The sequence below is a fragment of the Ruditapes philippinarum genome, unplaced genomic scaffold (genome assembly GCF_026571515.1).
Source record: "Ruditapes philippinarum isolate M1 unplaced genomic scaffold, ASM2657151v2 ctg4649_1_1_1_1, whole genome shotgun sequence".
NCBI classification, from domain to species: Eukaryota; Metazoa; Mollusca; class Bivalvia; order Venerida; family Veneridae; genus Ruditapes; species Ruditapes philippinarum.
The window spans coordinates 32,501-49,821 of record NW_026862636.1 but is presented as its reverse complement, the minus strand read 5'-3'; the positions used below and the strand labels follow the sequence as shown (position 1 = coordinate 49,821).

At 32.2% G+C, this 17,321-nt stretch overlaps 1 protein-coding gene across 1 annotated transcript; it reads left to right on the top strand.

Moving 5' to 3' along the window:
* Positions 1 to 214: 214 nt before the first annotated feature.
* Positions 215 to 8,636, top strand: LOC132719667 (uncharacterized). The gene is made up of 3 exons (XM_060703477.1): positions 215 to 1,016; positions 5,274 to 5,364; positions 6,072 to 8,636. The coding sequence occupies exons 1-3, from the start codon at positions 733 to 735 to the stop codon at positions 8,304 to 8,306; spliced, it is 2,610 nt and encodes an 869-aa protein (XP_060559460.1). The 5' UTR covers positions 215 to 732; the 3' UTR covers positions 8,307 to 8,636.
* Positions 8,637 to 17,321: the final 8,685 nt, after the last annotated feature.

Genomic DNA, 17,321 nt, shown 5'->3' with positions numbered 1-17,321 from the left:
TAAATATAAACAAAATTACAGGAAGTAGATTAAACTAATAAAAGGAATGCTTGGTTTATATACATTCATCTGTGAAAATCTTTACTTAAGTACAGATACGATCTCATAACGTGACAAAGAACTTTTCTGAACAAATTTTACCGGAAGCGCACAAGTTCTACCGGAAGTGACATTTCCTCTTGGTGTGTCACAGTCATACAACTTTAGTAATGAAATCATTGTATATGTATATAAACTATGTTTACATATTTCTACTTTAGGTTCGTAATATATTTTGATGGCAATTAAATTAATGTGAAAAGTTTTATGCATGTACTTTTAAAATTTCAAAGCGGCGAAAAAGATTCACTAATTGGGAACGCAATTTAAAGTTGAATTTAGAATGGATGTGACAATCACGGATGACAACAGCTATTTTCAAATGAATATCTAAGAAATTATAAAGGAGAAAAGTTGTTGATATTCCTTTGTCTCGAACAGTTTTATGATTAATGGTTCAGTAACATTATAGAAAAAGTGAACATTTTAAACTACGAGTGAGAAATGTATGGAACGGACAAAAGCATTGAAAATGTAATTCTAAGTTGATAGATATTGAGACAAGGTTAATATTTTTAGTGATGTTCGCTTTGAAAATGTGTGTGCTCTTTAGCGTCTCATAAATAAGTAAACGGTAAAAGAAACGTCTTGAATTTGGAAATTCGGCACAAACAAACGGGGATATAAATATATATGAAGACTGAATTACCGGAAGAAGGGTCCGGGGAGGACATATTAAATGTAGCCATGACGACCGATGAAACATTATCGACAATCGCAACGTCAGAAATTTCATCATCGACAACTACAGTAACGGCGACTGTTCAAGCTACAGACGTGGGCAAAGATGATGATTATGGTGATGATGATTTTATATATTTTGTAATGGCTATTGTCGCTGGCACTGTGGCTTTAATAATAGCTATCATAATCATATGCTTCATCGTAAAATCTCGACGCAGACGACAACAGAATATGTAAGTTTATACATGTATTTCATTTTTGCATCCTTTCATTCCTTTTACCCTGGATTTGCCTTGTATTGAATTCCAATTTGTTGCGATGCGTGATATATGTTTGGTTCTGGGCGATATACAGATATAACTATATACTAACATTTTAATTATCAAGTCAACATGGTTAGTTTCGAGCGATAAAGAACTAAAATGGATTCTAATGCTTCATATTTCGGGGCGACAAATAATGGAAGTAGATTTTAATCTAGTAATATAGAATTATATTTGATTTTAAGCGATAAAGAACTAGTTGTCCGGAGATTAAAAATGTAATAGATTTTAGGCCACATGTATGGTTCAGGATAATTCATTTAAGAGCATGTATGTGTGTAACACCGCACTTTGGGGTCCAACGCACTTTGGGGTCCGACCCCAAAGTGCGTTACACTTCGCACCGCACTTTGGGGTCCAACGCACTTTGGGGTCAAAATCGAGAAGTTGACCCCAAAGTGCGTACTTATGCTACATATCAACGCACTTTGGGTTCAAAAATTTTGAAGGTGTCATCTGAGTTCTGCTTTAATACTGAGTTTTAACTTATTTTCGATCTGTGACATTGAAATATTTGAGGTGGAGTTCAAGATGGCGGTTTGATGATTAAGTGATAAAAGTTACTTGAAATATCTAAAATTATGTCCATATAACAAAGTATTCTAGTACATAAATTGTTAATGTATCCTAAAAGTAAAAGATGCTGCGAAAAAATATCATGTTCTGTCAGTCATTTACTTGATAACTTTTTGTGCCATATAAAGCCCCATTTTAAATATGATGGGGATGAAATAAAATGCAGTTAATATTTTTCCTAAAAAACTATGAAATACTCGATTGAATTATTCAGTTTCTAGATCAGACTATAAATAGTGATTTTTACAAATACATTATTAAGTTTATCAACACACTTAAGTTTTTTGTAAGCTCCGTAACAACCGTTCGCCAGAGGCTTTTTAATGGGAAATCTTACATACTTCTTTAGAAAGGGCAAACATGAATTTTTAATGTTTAAATTATAGTACTATCAGAAAAATGTAAGATACATGTTACCTGAATAAAGTAGCGATAAATGTGAAAAAAATTGTCATAAAAGTAGCAAAATGTAAATAATGTAGTATTTGACTCCCATATAAAATACTGATTCACTATAACAGTACTCATTGCCAAAAAGCAACAGATGAAATAAAATGGTTAAGATAATTGGCCAATGAGTAACTTTTTGGATACTATTGCAGTACACCAAAATTTTAAAAAAAGCTTAAGAAATACAAATGAAAGCACAATGGGCCTTTAAAACGTTATTTTATAATATCGGGTGGATCGAGACCCCACCATCCCGTCTGGACCCCCCAGTGAGAACTTTACATTATTGTATTTTCTGATCACAATGCTGACATTCAATCTCTGGCATAGCGCTTCACGACAAACCTTACAACAAGTATTTCTCAAAACAGCTTAAAATTAGCGATGTAAAAGAAAGAAATATTTTTATTTTGTTACAAGTATCCAACAAATTACAACGCATTCAAAGTTTAAAAGTAGTGTTGGCTTATAGAATTGTCAATAAATGCACAATCACAAATTACGCGGATGAATATCATTTTAATCAATGAAAATGTTTTTAGCGGTGTCAATTACCGAATACTTCAGATAAATCTGACTGTCGAGTAGCGGAATATATACATGTCAGACTGTTTTGGCGAGAAGATTTTTGCTAAATTATTTACATCAGTGTTAAACAACAGGTTTATCGTGAACAAAATACCTCGAAATTAATAAGGATTACAAACCCTAAAATTCTATAGAATTATTTGAGTTTATTCAGTTTTCTTCGTATAACTTCCCCGTGGTGCAGGGGTAACGTGCTCGTCCAAGGTGCGAGAGGTCTGGGGTTCAAATCCCAGTCGAGACAACTATTTTTTAAGTGTCTTTTTTAAGCCACGATATGCAAGGAAAAGTGTGGCTGTCATAAAAATGAACATAAATGATTTTTGATGCAACTCTGATCATGCAAAATTCCGTATGTATCAAACTTAAACTGTTACAGTAAAAATCTAAACGCAGTCGCTGCATCTCGGAATTATAGTATATAAAAATAAACTTATACAGGAAAATAGATACAGATATACAGTACGATTTAGTTGCAAAGATCAGAAAATACCACAGAGCTTGCAGCCCTTTGTTTATGAATTGTGATTACTTAAATAGTTTATGATATTTTTGTGTACTGCCTGTACGGACTACTACTTAAGGCCGGATCTACACCTAGTCAAGTTTCTTAAATGTCACATTTAGATAAGCTAAATAAATGACCATTTCAACATATAATCAGGCACAATTTTTACTGAAATGTCTTATTAAGATTTCCCAGAATTTATACCTTTGTCTATGCTAAGACTATTATATTTCTATAAAATGTATAAATAAAGATAAACGAGAAAATGATGCAATTAGCTAAAAACAATGGAGTTAATGAAAGGTGTACATTCTTTTGAAATAAATCGAAAATGTGAGAAAAAAATATATTTTGAGCTTATTAATTGATACAAATTCTTTATTTGATGAAAGTTCTTCACTCATTTAAAATCCCTCTTGATTCTACTATAATTCAGGACACATGTTTTGCCTCTATTCAATACCTTGATTTTTGTTTACCATTGGCTTTGACTACAATATATTATTTGAAACATCATGAGAATTCATTTTATTGATTGAATTTTTATGACCCCAAAGTTCGGTCGCTTGTCTGATGTTAAAAAATGCATATGTACCTGTATAACGCACTTTGGGGTCAAAATTGGGGTCGGACCCCAAAGTGCGTTTGACCCCAAAGTGCGGTGTTCAGCGGATTCCAATGCCACATAATTAGTTCCTGCTCGATTTAATTGTATAATGGATTTAAGACCGTAAATTTCGGGGCGATAAAGTTTTTATGAATTATAAGCATACATGATAGTTTCGGGATGATATAAACATACAGTTGATTTTTATGTCACGTGATGAGTTTGAGGCGATATGAATCTTTAATGAATTTAAGGCAAGTGATATTATAAGCTTGTTATGGATTGTAAGACCACATGAAGAGTTCAAGGCAGTGTATAATTACTATGAACTCGGGAGCATTTAGAATAATAATGGGTCCGGAAAAAATGGTTAGATTAATTACCTTATCAAATATAAGAATTAAGATTTTAGTCTTAGTAAATTATGCAAAAGAGTTATATCTTTCAATCACTAATGGTGAAAATATTATATAACTTCTTAAGCAATCATATTAATGAAGAGCATCACCGTGTCTATAAGTGAATTAAGTTTATTTCCTGTTTCTGAAAATGTGTAATTTCATAAATTAATACAAAAATGTTTTAGATTAACATGCATGTCATGTTTTTTTGTTTATTATTATCATTTTTTATTTCTTAACAAAAATGAGTAAAATTTATTTATGCGCCTAGATGACCTGATTCGGATACGGATTTGCATTGATTGGTAGCAAGTGAAACCGGAAGTTGATTGTTGAAAAGAGGGAAGTGTTGTCTATCCGGTCAATGTTCTACATAAGTACATGTACACTCGGAGAGGCGAATTATGCATTATATTATAGACGGATTAGATTTATATATAAAATTAAATACTGTAAACATAATTCTGAAATAACTGTTTAGTTTAAGCTGTATACACTATTTTTTTTAAGTCCGTTGATCCAGGAATCGACCATTATCGTACAGTATAACGTATTGACGACACTGACGTTGTTTATAACGTACATAATTGGAATCTGAAAATTTCTAAACCGTTCCTGCAATACATACTTACACAAATATCATTTATGTTTATCACTGGTCATTCAATGAAACGAAGATGAAACAGTCCCTCCTTTTAGAATAAGTATTTTGTAACATTTTTAACTTTAAAGTCGATAGCTATAAGCCATGTATTGTTTTGCTTAAGAAAGCCCCTTGTGTTGGAAGGGTTGTCTTTACGGAATTGCAGCCACCGTTTAACCCTGCATGATCTTAAAAGGCGATTAAATGAGTTCGAATTACTGTAGTCTTTGCATATCATTGCTTCTGCAGATATAGTGGTTTTGACCCCTGTTTTTTCTTTGAATTTGGATTACCAGAGGTAAGCCAAAATCATCTAACGATCTGATAAAATAAAACATGCTTAAGGATAAATCTGAGCTGTGTAAGGTGTTAAGGAAATTAAATATGTTTATTTCAGACGAATATACAGGGAACATCAGGAAAGACCTCATTCAATTAGTTCAGATTTGATAGACAGAGAAGATCATATACAGAGAGTTGTAAACGGGGTAATTACTTTATAATAGAACTCTTTATCTAGATAATACCTATCATCATTTTCTCGAGTAAAATATATAGGATGTGAAATATCACTAAAATTATTATCTAAAATGTGACATTCTAGAGTCATCGAAAATATGATTTTCAAAACGAACAGTTTTATTGAACGTATAAATTTATGCTTTGGACATGACGTGTTTCCAAAAAATATTATTATCGTCGTTGTTGTTGTTGTTGTTATGGGCAAATGTTAGAAAGAAATCAACATGGAATATTGTACACATGTTACTAACCTTATTTGACTATTTACTATTTCCAAATTAATTAAGTGATAATTGATAAGTATATATAAAACAGCAAGAGCACCGCATTGGTTGTTAACGTTCGTCAATATATTTAAGCAATCAATATCAATAATTATTTTTATTTATTACTTAATTCTTTTTTTTAATAGACCGTGAAATTGTCTATAGGACAATTGTTAAATGTCTCTTTAACCGGTCTGTGTAGTACAGTTAGGGTTTTAAACAACTGGTCATTTATTTGTGTTTTGGGTAAGTTTTGCGCTAGTCTCATACTCTCCGAACAAAACTGCCCTTACTCCGACCGTTTAGGAATAGAGAAAAATAATGATAAAAGTAGTTGATTGAGTTTTATATAGCTTTTCTGTTATTGCTTTTCTTTGAGGCTATTTAATTTGGTTTTATTTCTCAAGGTACATAACACTCTGTACCACGAGAGCGATTCGATACTTCCAATTGCTGTATATGGTAGCCAGGCAGCACCAGAACGTTCGAGTAATCAACACAGTTCCGTTCATTTATCTGAAAACAGTGTGTCTTTCACAAATCAAAGGGATAGTAAAAACAGCAAAACAGATGCAAATTCTCACAAAAATAATTCCCAGCAGCGAACTGATTCATTGGCATCCTCGTCATCGAAAAAGGAAACACCTACTTCCCCAGTGACTGTCATTGTTTATGAAAACACAAAGGCGTCAAATAATATGTTTTTAAAAGCAAGCGACAAGCCAAAACAATTGAGTATGCCAAATTTAAATGATAGTTCCAAGTTTTCTCTGGGAAAACGTCAAAATTCGCAAAAACAAACTAAGTCAGTGCGTGTTGACAGTGATTATGAAACGGCGTTTCCAATTTTCAATAAAATATCTGGACATGAAGCTAGCAATGTCGTTGATAAAGATGGCAGCATGAAAAGAAACGTGAATCCAACAGAAAAACAGGATACAGAAACTTTACATATGGTTAAACATGTGAATGGTGGAGAAACGCTTGAAAGAAGTGAAAGTACACGATCATACACTGAAGTGTCTGATTCAGAAAAAAAGAAGTCCGAAGTGAAACCAAAACCAAAAGTCAGACGACATATTAATAAGGTGCACACAGAAATGGGTAATGAACAAGATCCGAAACAATACAAACATTTCTCAGCAAAAATGAAAAGGGACACATTCAAACAAGCAAACTTGCTGAATACTGTCCCACCTCCGTGCAATAAAAACACATATGTAAATGTACCAGATACTTCAAATGATTCCACTTCAAACAAATCTCTTCAGGAAGAATCAATGAAGCATTCCGATAGTTTTAAGAAAACTAACAATTCCGTTTCTAGAGAAAATGAAAATTTAGAGTGCGGAGCGAACGATTACGTGAATGTTCCTGAAAAGAAATGTATCAACTCTGCATTTAAGAAAAGTTTGAATGGTGAAACAGCTGAATCCTTGGATATACCAGGTACTGCTAACGTCACTCCAGTTGAAATATTAGACGACGAATCATATCAATATGAAAATGTTCCAGATAAGAAATCGACTATCTCTGAATCAGATAAACCAAACAGCGGAAAGTCAAATGAATGTATAAATGAATTAGAAAATAAATCAACTATTTCAAAACCGGAGAAAACAAATTGCAACGAATCAAAAGATTATGTAAATATGCCTAATAAGAAATCAATTACTTCTGTGACAAAGAGTAATACTTCAGGTAAAACACATGAAAGGTTTTCTAAAAATAAAGTTGTGAATAAAGAAGTAAATGAGTATGTAAATATACCTGACAACATATCAATAAATGTTGTTGCGGAAGATTCGTGGAGAAATTCGTGTGATTACGAAGATCCGGGGTGTTTTATGAATCTTAAAAAAGACACATCGCCAAAGGACGAGAAAGCATTGACTGAAAAACACGATCATACAATAAAACAAAAATCAAGATATCCTAAAAATGTACCAAATTTGAAAATTCAAGTACCTAATTCTAAGACAGACAAGTCATATCAGGATAAAACAGAGACACGGAGAGGTTTTAGAGGTTTGGACACGGTAAGATTTACAGCAAACGCTAGTGTTACTTCACGGGGAAGGTCAATCTCTGAAGCAACAACAGATAATAAATTAGACTATGAGAATGAAAATGCAATGATCGAATTAAAATTGTCGAAGAAAAGACTTCTGCGACGTGGTTTGAGCACATCCTCATTAGAAACTAGCGGGAGACTTGTTGATTGGAGAGCTGAAAAGGTGAAAACAAAACCGCTAGCTCCGTCTCGTGATGGCAATGTTTCTGATGACGAAACGTATCTAGAAATGAACAATGTTCAAAAAGACGAAGATCTTTACTTGCAAATGAATTCACCTAAGGATAGCATTTATGTGCGTATGACTAGCCCTGAGGAGGATGAAGAATACATGCCAATGGCAAGCATGAAGTCCAATCATCGCAATACGTTACAACCGGTTAAAAACGAAGACATTGGTTTTGCGGTTCGAACTTGTCCGAAACCGTGTGGTGGCGCTCGAAGCGGCGTTTATGACAATTTTTCTGAGCAGCCGACAAATTATGCAAATTTCTTCAGATCGAAAAGCACGAATAACGTCAATGAGTATTCGTATGCTGATACCAAGCCTGTCGTAAAATTTAATTAGGGTTATTTAAGTGGCAATGTCCCGTGTCTGTTCCGAGTGCTGAACTTATAACAACAGAACTAACTTTCAAATATTTTTAATGTTTAATATATAAAAAGACTTTTAAAATATGTAATACTGTTCTCTTCACGCATAATCACAGTGTCATTTGATTGAACAAATATATAAAATATGTATGTGTATGAATTATTGTATATATGTGTAATATATTTATGTGTGTACAAGTTATTGTACATATAAATGTATGAATAAGTTACTTATTAAAATGTACTGAATACTATGTATTTCCAAAATGCATATAGATTTCTATTAATAAAAGTAAAATAAATAGTTAGGGCATTGGTTTGTAATGATAGCCATGTAGTACTCGGTGTTGTACCGAGTCTGAAAGGCCTCTAACATTGAATCATTTACCGGTCACGATTGATTCGATACGGAGATATTTGATTAATTGTGATGTGGAATTTATTCAGGTTACCCAACGAAAGTATGTTGTTCCATTTGATTGTCGAATCATGTGTGAAAATTGAATGATGTATAAAACAAATCTTAATTTGGAACTAATGTTTCATTAAGTTTTCTTCAAACGGAAATCAGGCAATTTCTTAGTGCGGCAGGCAAGTAAGGTTGTCCAGTAAAACAAGAGACTCTTCTTTAGACTGTTTGACTAGTTGACCAGTTCTGTTTAGTTTGAATAATTGTATATGTTATCCCAATATAAACGAATGATGGATATATTTAATATATTTCCTTATATAGCAATGTTAGTAATTATAAATTCCGGAAGACATTCAACAGACGTGTTTCACATTCAAATTTAAATGTTTGTATACAAGTCGTATACATTATTATCTTATTTTTTTTTGAGTTTGCTGCTATTCTGTTATTATATTATTACATGTATTACGGTTGTCAACGAATATTGCACGTCAAGATGGACCATTTTGACGGTAAAGTTCCCCATACAGTTATGATGAAGTACTAGAATGTCAATACTTATATTTTCGGCATATTTTTGTATTTTCCCAGTTAAAACACACAGGTAAAATCATTTTAACATAGTATATCATTGAAATCATCATCATAATCATCAGTACATTGTCATCGTCATTAGTCATAAGTACATCATCAACATAACAATCATGACAACAGTATTATCGTTATCATCAGTACACCATCATCATCATCATCATCATCATCATTATGAATAATAAAATCATTAAGATATCAGCATATCATTATCATTATAATCATTATCATCCCGAGTACATCATTATTATCAATATCAGTTCATTATCATCACAAGAACATCATTATCATCACCAGTACATCATTATCATCTCAAGTACATCATTATCATAACTTATACATCATTATCATCACCAGTACATCATTATCATCACCAGTACATCATTATCATCACAAGTACATCATTATCATCACAAGTACATCATTATCATCACCAGTACATCATTATCATCACCAGTACATCATACATCACCAGTACATCATTATCATCACCAGTACATCATTATCATCACAAGTACATCATTATCATCACCAGTACATCATTATTATCATCACAAGTTCATCATTATCATAACCAGTACATCATTATCAACACTAGTACATCATTGAAAATTAAAAAATAATTCAAAAATTTTCCCAGAATATCATACAGTAATCATTATATCCCCAGTTAATAATCATCCCAGTACATCTAATCACACCAGAAACATTCAAATCTTCACTTAAAAAAAAAAATTATTTAAACAAAAGTAACATCCCTTATTACATAGAAATAAAATAATCAAAAGTAATCTTTTATCAAAAGTACATAAAAATCTCCCCTACATCATTTTCTCCCCAGTACATTAATCATCCCCAAAGTTACATTAATATCACGGGGTAAATCTATCATCAATTTTCCAAATCAAGAATACATCATACAGAATTTCTCATACAATAAAAATATCCCCATTTTTAATCTCCCCGGGTTTGGGTTTTCCAAAGGGGATTTTTACAAAAAAAAAATTTTTATACATCATCATTATCATCCCAAAAATAAAAATTTTTCACCCCAAAAAGTTATTTATCTTTCACAAGTACATTTCAAAAATTAAAACTAAAAACATCATGGTTTTATTTTTTTCCCAACCAAAAGTACTCATTATCATCAAAATTAAATCATTTCTACCAGTCCCCTTTTTATATCAGACATTATTATCATCCCAGTCTCTTTTATAAACAAAACATTAATTTTCACCAGTAACCCCCTTTCAAATTAAAATTTTTCGTTCATTATCATAAAATTAAACTATTATCATAAAATCTTTCATTATCAAAATCGCTTTTCTTAAATTAAAATTTCCCAGTACATCATTTTCTTTAAAGTATTAATTACATTTTGGGGGGGGGGTTTTTATTAGTCATATTAGTCAAAGGGGTAATCTTTGGGTAAGTAATATTTATTTTAAATTAATATTTATACAATAATATTATCCCCGGGGGGGGGGGGGTTACTCTTTTCATCCATTTACATTTATTATCCCGGGGCAAAAATTTATATAAAGGGGGAAATTTTATTAAGGTTTTATCGTCCAAGGGGTCTTTTTTCCCAAGTTCTTACATTAGGAAATACTTAATAAAAAAATTACAAAAGTACCTTTCCCATCACAAAAATTTAACTCCCTACATTCATTTGGGGGGTTTAAGAATATTTCTCAAATATCATTTTTCGCAAAGTTAATTTTATTAAGACATTTTCCATAAAACCTAAATTTTAATTAATACTCATTATTTTTTCATACTCAAAAAAAAGTAAAAAATTTAAACAAAAATAAAAATTTACAAACCCAATGATTAAATCTTTTAAATTTAAAAACATAATCTTTTACAAAAAATTTTTTTTAAAAAGGGCCCCCATTATCATCCCCATAAAAATTTTCCCCAAAAACATATTTTATGGGGGGAAAAAACCTTTAAAATTCCTTTAAAAATTTCTCATTTCATACTTAACTTTTAAATACCCCAAAAAATTATTCCACCCGTAATATTTCATATTACTTTTTTAAATAAAGTTTTATTTTTATTCGGGGGGTAAATTATTTTAAAACCCCAGTACACATATTAAACCCGGGGTAAAAATTTTAAATGGGGGACCCCTTTTTTAAATTAATTTTTCACCAAACCTTAATCAAAAGGGTTATTTTAACTCCTCAAAATTTACCCCCTTTCATATTTTCCAGTAAAAATTTAAAGTATTTTACGGGGGGGGGGGGGGCTTTTTTTCCCCGTTATTCTTCAACAATTTTTAAAAATTCATAAGGGGGGCAAATATAATCGCGCCCAATCTTTTCTAAAAGTACCCCATTTTCACCGAAAATTTACAAAAATTTACATTTTTGTTTTATTTTTTCCCTTTTTTCCCCCCGTACATTTTCTCCACAAAGTACATCCTTTTCCCCCTCAATTTAACATCTAGTAATATTTATCCCAAGGGGTACAGAATCTAACCAAAAAGTAATCTTTCCACAGAACTTATTTCACATTTATTTTATAATTTTAACATTACTTAAAATAACAAAATTAAAAAAATTTTTTTCCGTTCTTTGTTTTTTAAAGATGGGTTATAAAAAGGAGTTTGGTTGGTTGATTTAAAATTGATTTTTAGGGGCGGGGGGGTGGGAGGGGGAGTGTGGGGGTAAATTTGGGGTTTTTGGGTTAGTGGTGGGGTCTTGTTTTCGGGGCGCAAAAAAAAAGCTAAAAAAAAAAGGGCAAAAAGCAGCCCCCCTCACCAAAAATTGAAAAGAAAAATTTAGGGTAATGTTTTGGGTTTCAAAAATGATTTGACTTATAAAAAGTTTTGTTGGGGTTTTGTTTTTTTTTAATTAATTTTATACCAAATTTTTTTTTTTAATTTTATTCTATAAGGGGGAAAAATTTAAAAAGGGGCAAAAATTTGAACAATGAGGGGAAAATCATTTTTCAAAATTAAAAAAATTTAAAAAACCCTTACAATTTGCCCTACTAAAAATGCCTCCTTATAATTTTAGTTTAATAAAGGGAAAAAACTTACAAAAAGGTTTTTTGGAATTTGCTCTTGTTCTTTTGTTGGTTACTTGTAACACCCCCTAAAAATAATAGGTAATTTTTTAGAAAATTAAATTTTAACTTTCAAAAAATACCCTCTAATTCCTGTAAAAATGCCCCAAAAAAACTTTTTTACCCGGCCCTTTTAAAACATGCAAAATTAAAATAGAATTATTTAATGCGGAAAAGTGGTTTCTCGGGGGAAAAAGAGGGGAAGTAGGGTGTGGTATGGGCTTTGAAACTAGAACTTTTATTAAATTTTGGTATAACCAAAAATATCTCACTGTATATCATACGTTATTTTGGTATCATTTAAATTTCAGAAAAATATCGATATTGTAAGATATCATTTTATACTAATAATATACGGGTATCTTTGGTTGGTTTTGTTTTTTGTTGATTTCAACACTACTTCATGTATGTTGTAGTAGATGAAAAAATATCTAACCTCACCAAAAAAAAATGTTAACATTATGTGTGGTTTGTTATGGTAATCAGAATTAAAGCGGGAAAAATGGATTTCCGGGTGGTTTTTTTTTTATTGCAGGGAAAATTTCATATCTGGCACTTAAACCGCGAAAAACCCACCTTAAAAAAATTTCTTACGTGTAAAACACTAAACAAACACTTGGGAATCAAAGTACGGGGGACGCTTTAATCCTTTATCATAGATAACTTGAGATATGGTCTATTTTATTAAGTACGGGGGGTTTCCCCTTAGAAAAATTCAATCCCCTTTCAGCCCAAAGGGGAGACAACTTAATTATTTTTAGTTTTGTTAAAACTACATGTACTTTTCGGAAACAAATTTCAAGTGAAGTTTTTTTAATTGTTAAGTTTTTTTGAAACAAACCACTTAAATTGTAAAAAAAATTTGAAATTTTGGGTTAAAAAACATAAGGTTGTTTTTACTAGTGCCCCAATTGAGAAATACGTTCAAAAAATAAATTTTATTATTTTCATAAAATTTTAAAAATTCCGGGTTTAATTTAAACCTTATCGTAGTATGGGGGTATTTTTTTTTAAAAATGACCTTGAATTCTTTTTTTTTTTGGGGGTTAGGAAAATTTTAAAGGAGGCAAAAGGGCGGGATTTTGTCCCCCATAGTTAAAAAATTTAAATACCGCAGGCGATCTTAAAAATGTCTAGGGCCCCCACTGAAAGCCGGGTTTTTTGGGTTTTTGATGTTTGCAATTATACTGTCCTTATTTATTCTAATTTTAATTTTTATATTGAAAAATAATACGGTTTTTCGTAAATTTGCTTGTAATTTATGGGCCTTCGTGTTGTTTCCTGCCATTGAATCAAAACGTGCTTACATTAAAAAATTAAAAATTATTTCAAATTAAAAAACGATGAATACAAAAATGCGAATTAGGCGTAATATTAATGTGAAACAAGAGCCATGTTGGGCATGGCCCATCCCCCCCAAAGGGGTTTTTGGGGCCATTGTAAAAAGTATATGTGGGAGAGCTAAAGAGGTTTTTGGTAATAAAAATGAGGGCTGAAGTGATTACAGTTTGAAACCTATGTGTAAAATGGCTGAAAATCCCAAAGGGCAATAACTGAAAAAATGGGGGTATGTTATAATTCTTGTGTGCTGCACTTCTCCTCATGAGATCATCCCCCCTATGAATTTTCAAGTTGTTTCCTTAACACTTTTGAGAAAAAGTCCGACAAAAATATAAAAAATAAAAAGGGAAACAACTAAAAAATTACAAAGGGTAGAATTTTTGCGTGAAAGGAACCCCCCAAAGTACCCAGGGTTGACCAAAAAACGGTTTCCCCGGGCCGGGATATCTTTGCAATGAGCATTCCTCCTCTGGGGGGAATCTATCCACCCTGAATTTTCATTTTGAATTAAAGGCTTTTAAGTTATGCCTGGAAAATTAAGTTTTGAAAATAAAAAAAAAGGGAAATAACTAAAAAATTTGAAAGGTAAGTTTTATTATTGGTGCCCCCCCTTTTAAATAGATCTATCCCCCATGAATTTTATTTTGATTACCTCAAATACTTTTGAGATATGCTCCCGGACAAAAATTGTCGGACGGACGGAAGGATGGACGGACGGACGGAAGGACAGACGGACGAAGACTAGTTCTATTTCCCCCGCCGCCTTTCGGCGGGGGATAATAAATGACCGTAATAATGGCAAATTAAAAGGCGTAATTAAGCTTATCAAAAGACATTATAACGCCCCTCATAATAAAGGTTGACTACATGGAGGAGAAGTGTCGTAAGGTAAAATTTCCTAATGGCCATAATTCACTTTAAATTCCAGGTCACAGTCTCAGAGTGCTGGGCCTGGGCACAGTGACCAATAATTGATCCCAAAGACTTGTATTAAAGTTTCATGTGAATACCTTTAATAGTTCTAGATACCATTTTACTGAACGTTACATTCACAACCGAGATACTTTTAAAAGTTTAAAAAGGCCATAATTCTGTCCAAATCCACGTACCCGCCCCTCATGTTATAGCGCCTTGTACAGTGACTTCAACTATGATCCTGCAAACATGTTTTAATGGATTGACTTTAGTTAATTCAGTTGTTTTAAAGCAAACAATATTACAAAGAATTTCAAAAAGGGCCATTATTCAGTAAAAATCCATATCCCCAGAATTATGGACCTTATACAGAGACCCTCTGGTCATGACATAAGTGATTGGATTAATTTTCAAGTGAATACCTTCAGAAGATTTTAATGCAGAACTTTAACCGCATCGACATGGCCAAAAATTAGGTCATGGTATGAGTGTTTAAATGAAATTAAAATACAGTTATCTTATCACTGCTTTTATATTGATTTTATTTAATCATCATGAGATTTGGATAACATTCACATCAGTGTAGCAATACCACATGAACCTGAACGTCATTTTCGGGCTATCATTTCCAAGACAAATATTGCTCGATTCCGAAAAAGGAAAATAGCCGTAAGTATTTTATTTCTGCCAGCCGATTTCTTTGGGATATGCACCATTCTTCGGAGAAAAATATAAGCTTGCCATAGAATAGAGGTTTTCCTTCAGTATATGAGCCGTTTTATCAAACACTTTGTATAACCTTGAAAGTTGCTTGTAGGGCTGGGCAGGGCTTAATCTAATGTTGTAAGAACTTGTTGCCCAACCCATTTGCATTTTGATATATATTCATTATTTGTATGATATATTTGTAAACATGTATTAAATGCAATAAAATATGTTTAAACTAAAGTTGCTTGTATACGAGCGGACTGCAGTTGCAAGCTATTTCGTTTTCTTGTATTATCTGATCTACGCCATGTTTTAAAAGTTGTGATTACATCAACCGGGAGTACGGAAGGCAAAATCCTACTTAAATATGTTTTATTTTGCAATTATTTAATAGCGTAAATCTGAACTTTTTTCTTCAATTGACAATTATGGCACCCAGTTCCAAGCCAAATATTTGGACTACCAGTTTAAAGCAGTTTTCAGATTTGGTTACAAATGCGAAGAAACCTTGAATTTCCGTTTCTTTCTATAATAAGACTATTCTTATAGAAAAAAGGTCTGTTATTTGGGGGAACAAATTATTCCTTGCCATTGTAATTTAACGCAGGAAAGCCGTCGTTACGTAAATGTTCTTTTAACGATGGCGTCAAATGGATAAAACTCCAATGAAAACAATAAATGGGTGGATGGACTCTCTCACTAATGTTCTTTAAACATATTGTTGCCAAAAATATATAGTTTGTTCCATTTTTGCTTGTTTTTAATTTTGCGTCATTTGTTTTGTTTCCTAGGAATGCCCTAACAGTTATGTATTGTTGGCATCCCCAACCTTTTGGTTTTTTAAGAACCGTTTTCGGAGTTTTCATATAGACATAAAAGGCAAAATCAAAATCTTTAAAACTTGTGACGTGGTTAAAACATTGATAACAGGAAACCTTTTAAGCGGAAAAAATGGGGTCCTCAATAATAAAAATCGTGCGCATTGAAATGCCAAAGATTTAAAAAAGATATTATTTACTTTAAATAATTTGAATTACACCAATATGTATACTGTAAAATTTAATATGTATGCCACCACTTCCATACAATATACATTACGTCGTATAATAAAATGTTTGTCTTGGTTAACATGATTATAGAAAGAGAACGAATTTTAAATTGTTTCAGTAAATAATATCTTTTTAATCCATTATCAGAAAAATCTTACAATGACTGCTGGTTTGTTTGTTTGATTAGGTCATTTGGCGATGTTCCAGCTTTACTGGTTGAGAAAGACCTCAGGTGCCCTTCCGTGAATTATTTCACGCACGAACGGGCACCTGAGTAGAACCACCGACGTTCCGTAAGCTAACTTCCTCACATGAAAGAATCCAAAGTCCCTGTCGGGATTCGAACCCACAGTGGTGAGGGGCAAGTGGTTTCAAGTCAACGACCTTAACCACACGGCCACGGACGCCCCATGACTGCTGGTAAAAACCAGAATATCTAGCTGGACACTTACTGTTTACCACATTAACCAAGCTCTGCTCAGTTTCTACTAAACATTTTCTACACATTCTCGTCTTTTTCTTCCATAATACATATTAAACATACTTAACAAATTGCAAAAACTATTTTTTCATATGGCACTTTTTCTTGTATGAGCCAATGAATTGACGACAGCAATTCATAAAATGCATGGGGGAATGATGTTATTTGGAAAACACAACTTGTCTTACACAAGGGGTGTGGCTTAATACCATCATATATATTTAACACCACAACCAAAAGACCATTTGACATACACATAGGTGCTAATTACTCGGCTCCAACAAATATAATCAAAGACAAAATATTTCTAGTATTCAAGACATTTTAATCATTCATTTGTTAATTTGCACATAGCTTAGAAACAAGAAACATATAAGTACAAAGAACACAAAGTCTTAAAGTAAGCAGGTAGTCATC

Bases quoted from the DNA above. Each gene is read 5' to 3' on its own strand.
- LOC132719667 (XM_060703477.1), top strand. From the start codon at position 733: ATGAAGACTGAATTACCGGAAGAAGGGTCCGGGGAGGACATATTAAAT. The intron at 1,017-5,273 runs GTAAGTTTATAC...TGTTTATTTCAG, and splicing joins CGCAGACGACAACAGAATAT to ACGAATATACAGGGAACATC. The intron at 5,365-6,071 runs GTAATTACTTTA...TTATTTCTCAAG, and splicing joins TACAGAGAGTTGTAAACGGG to GTACATAACACTCTGTACCA.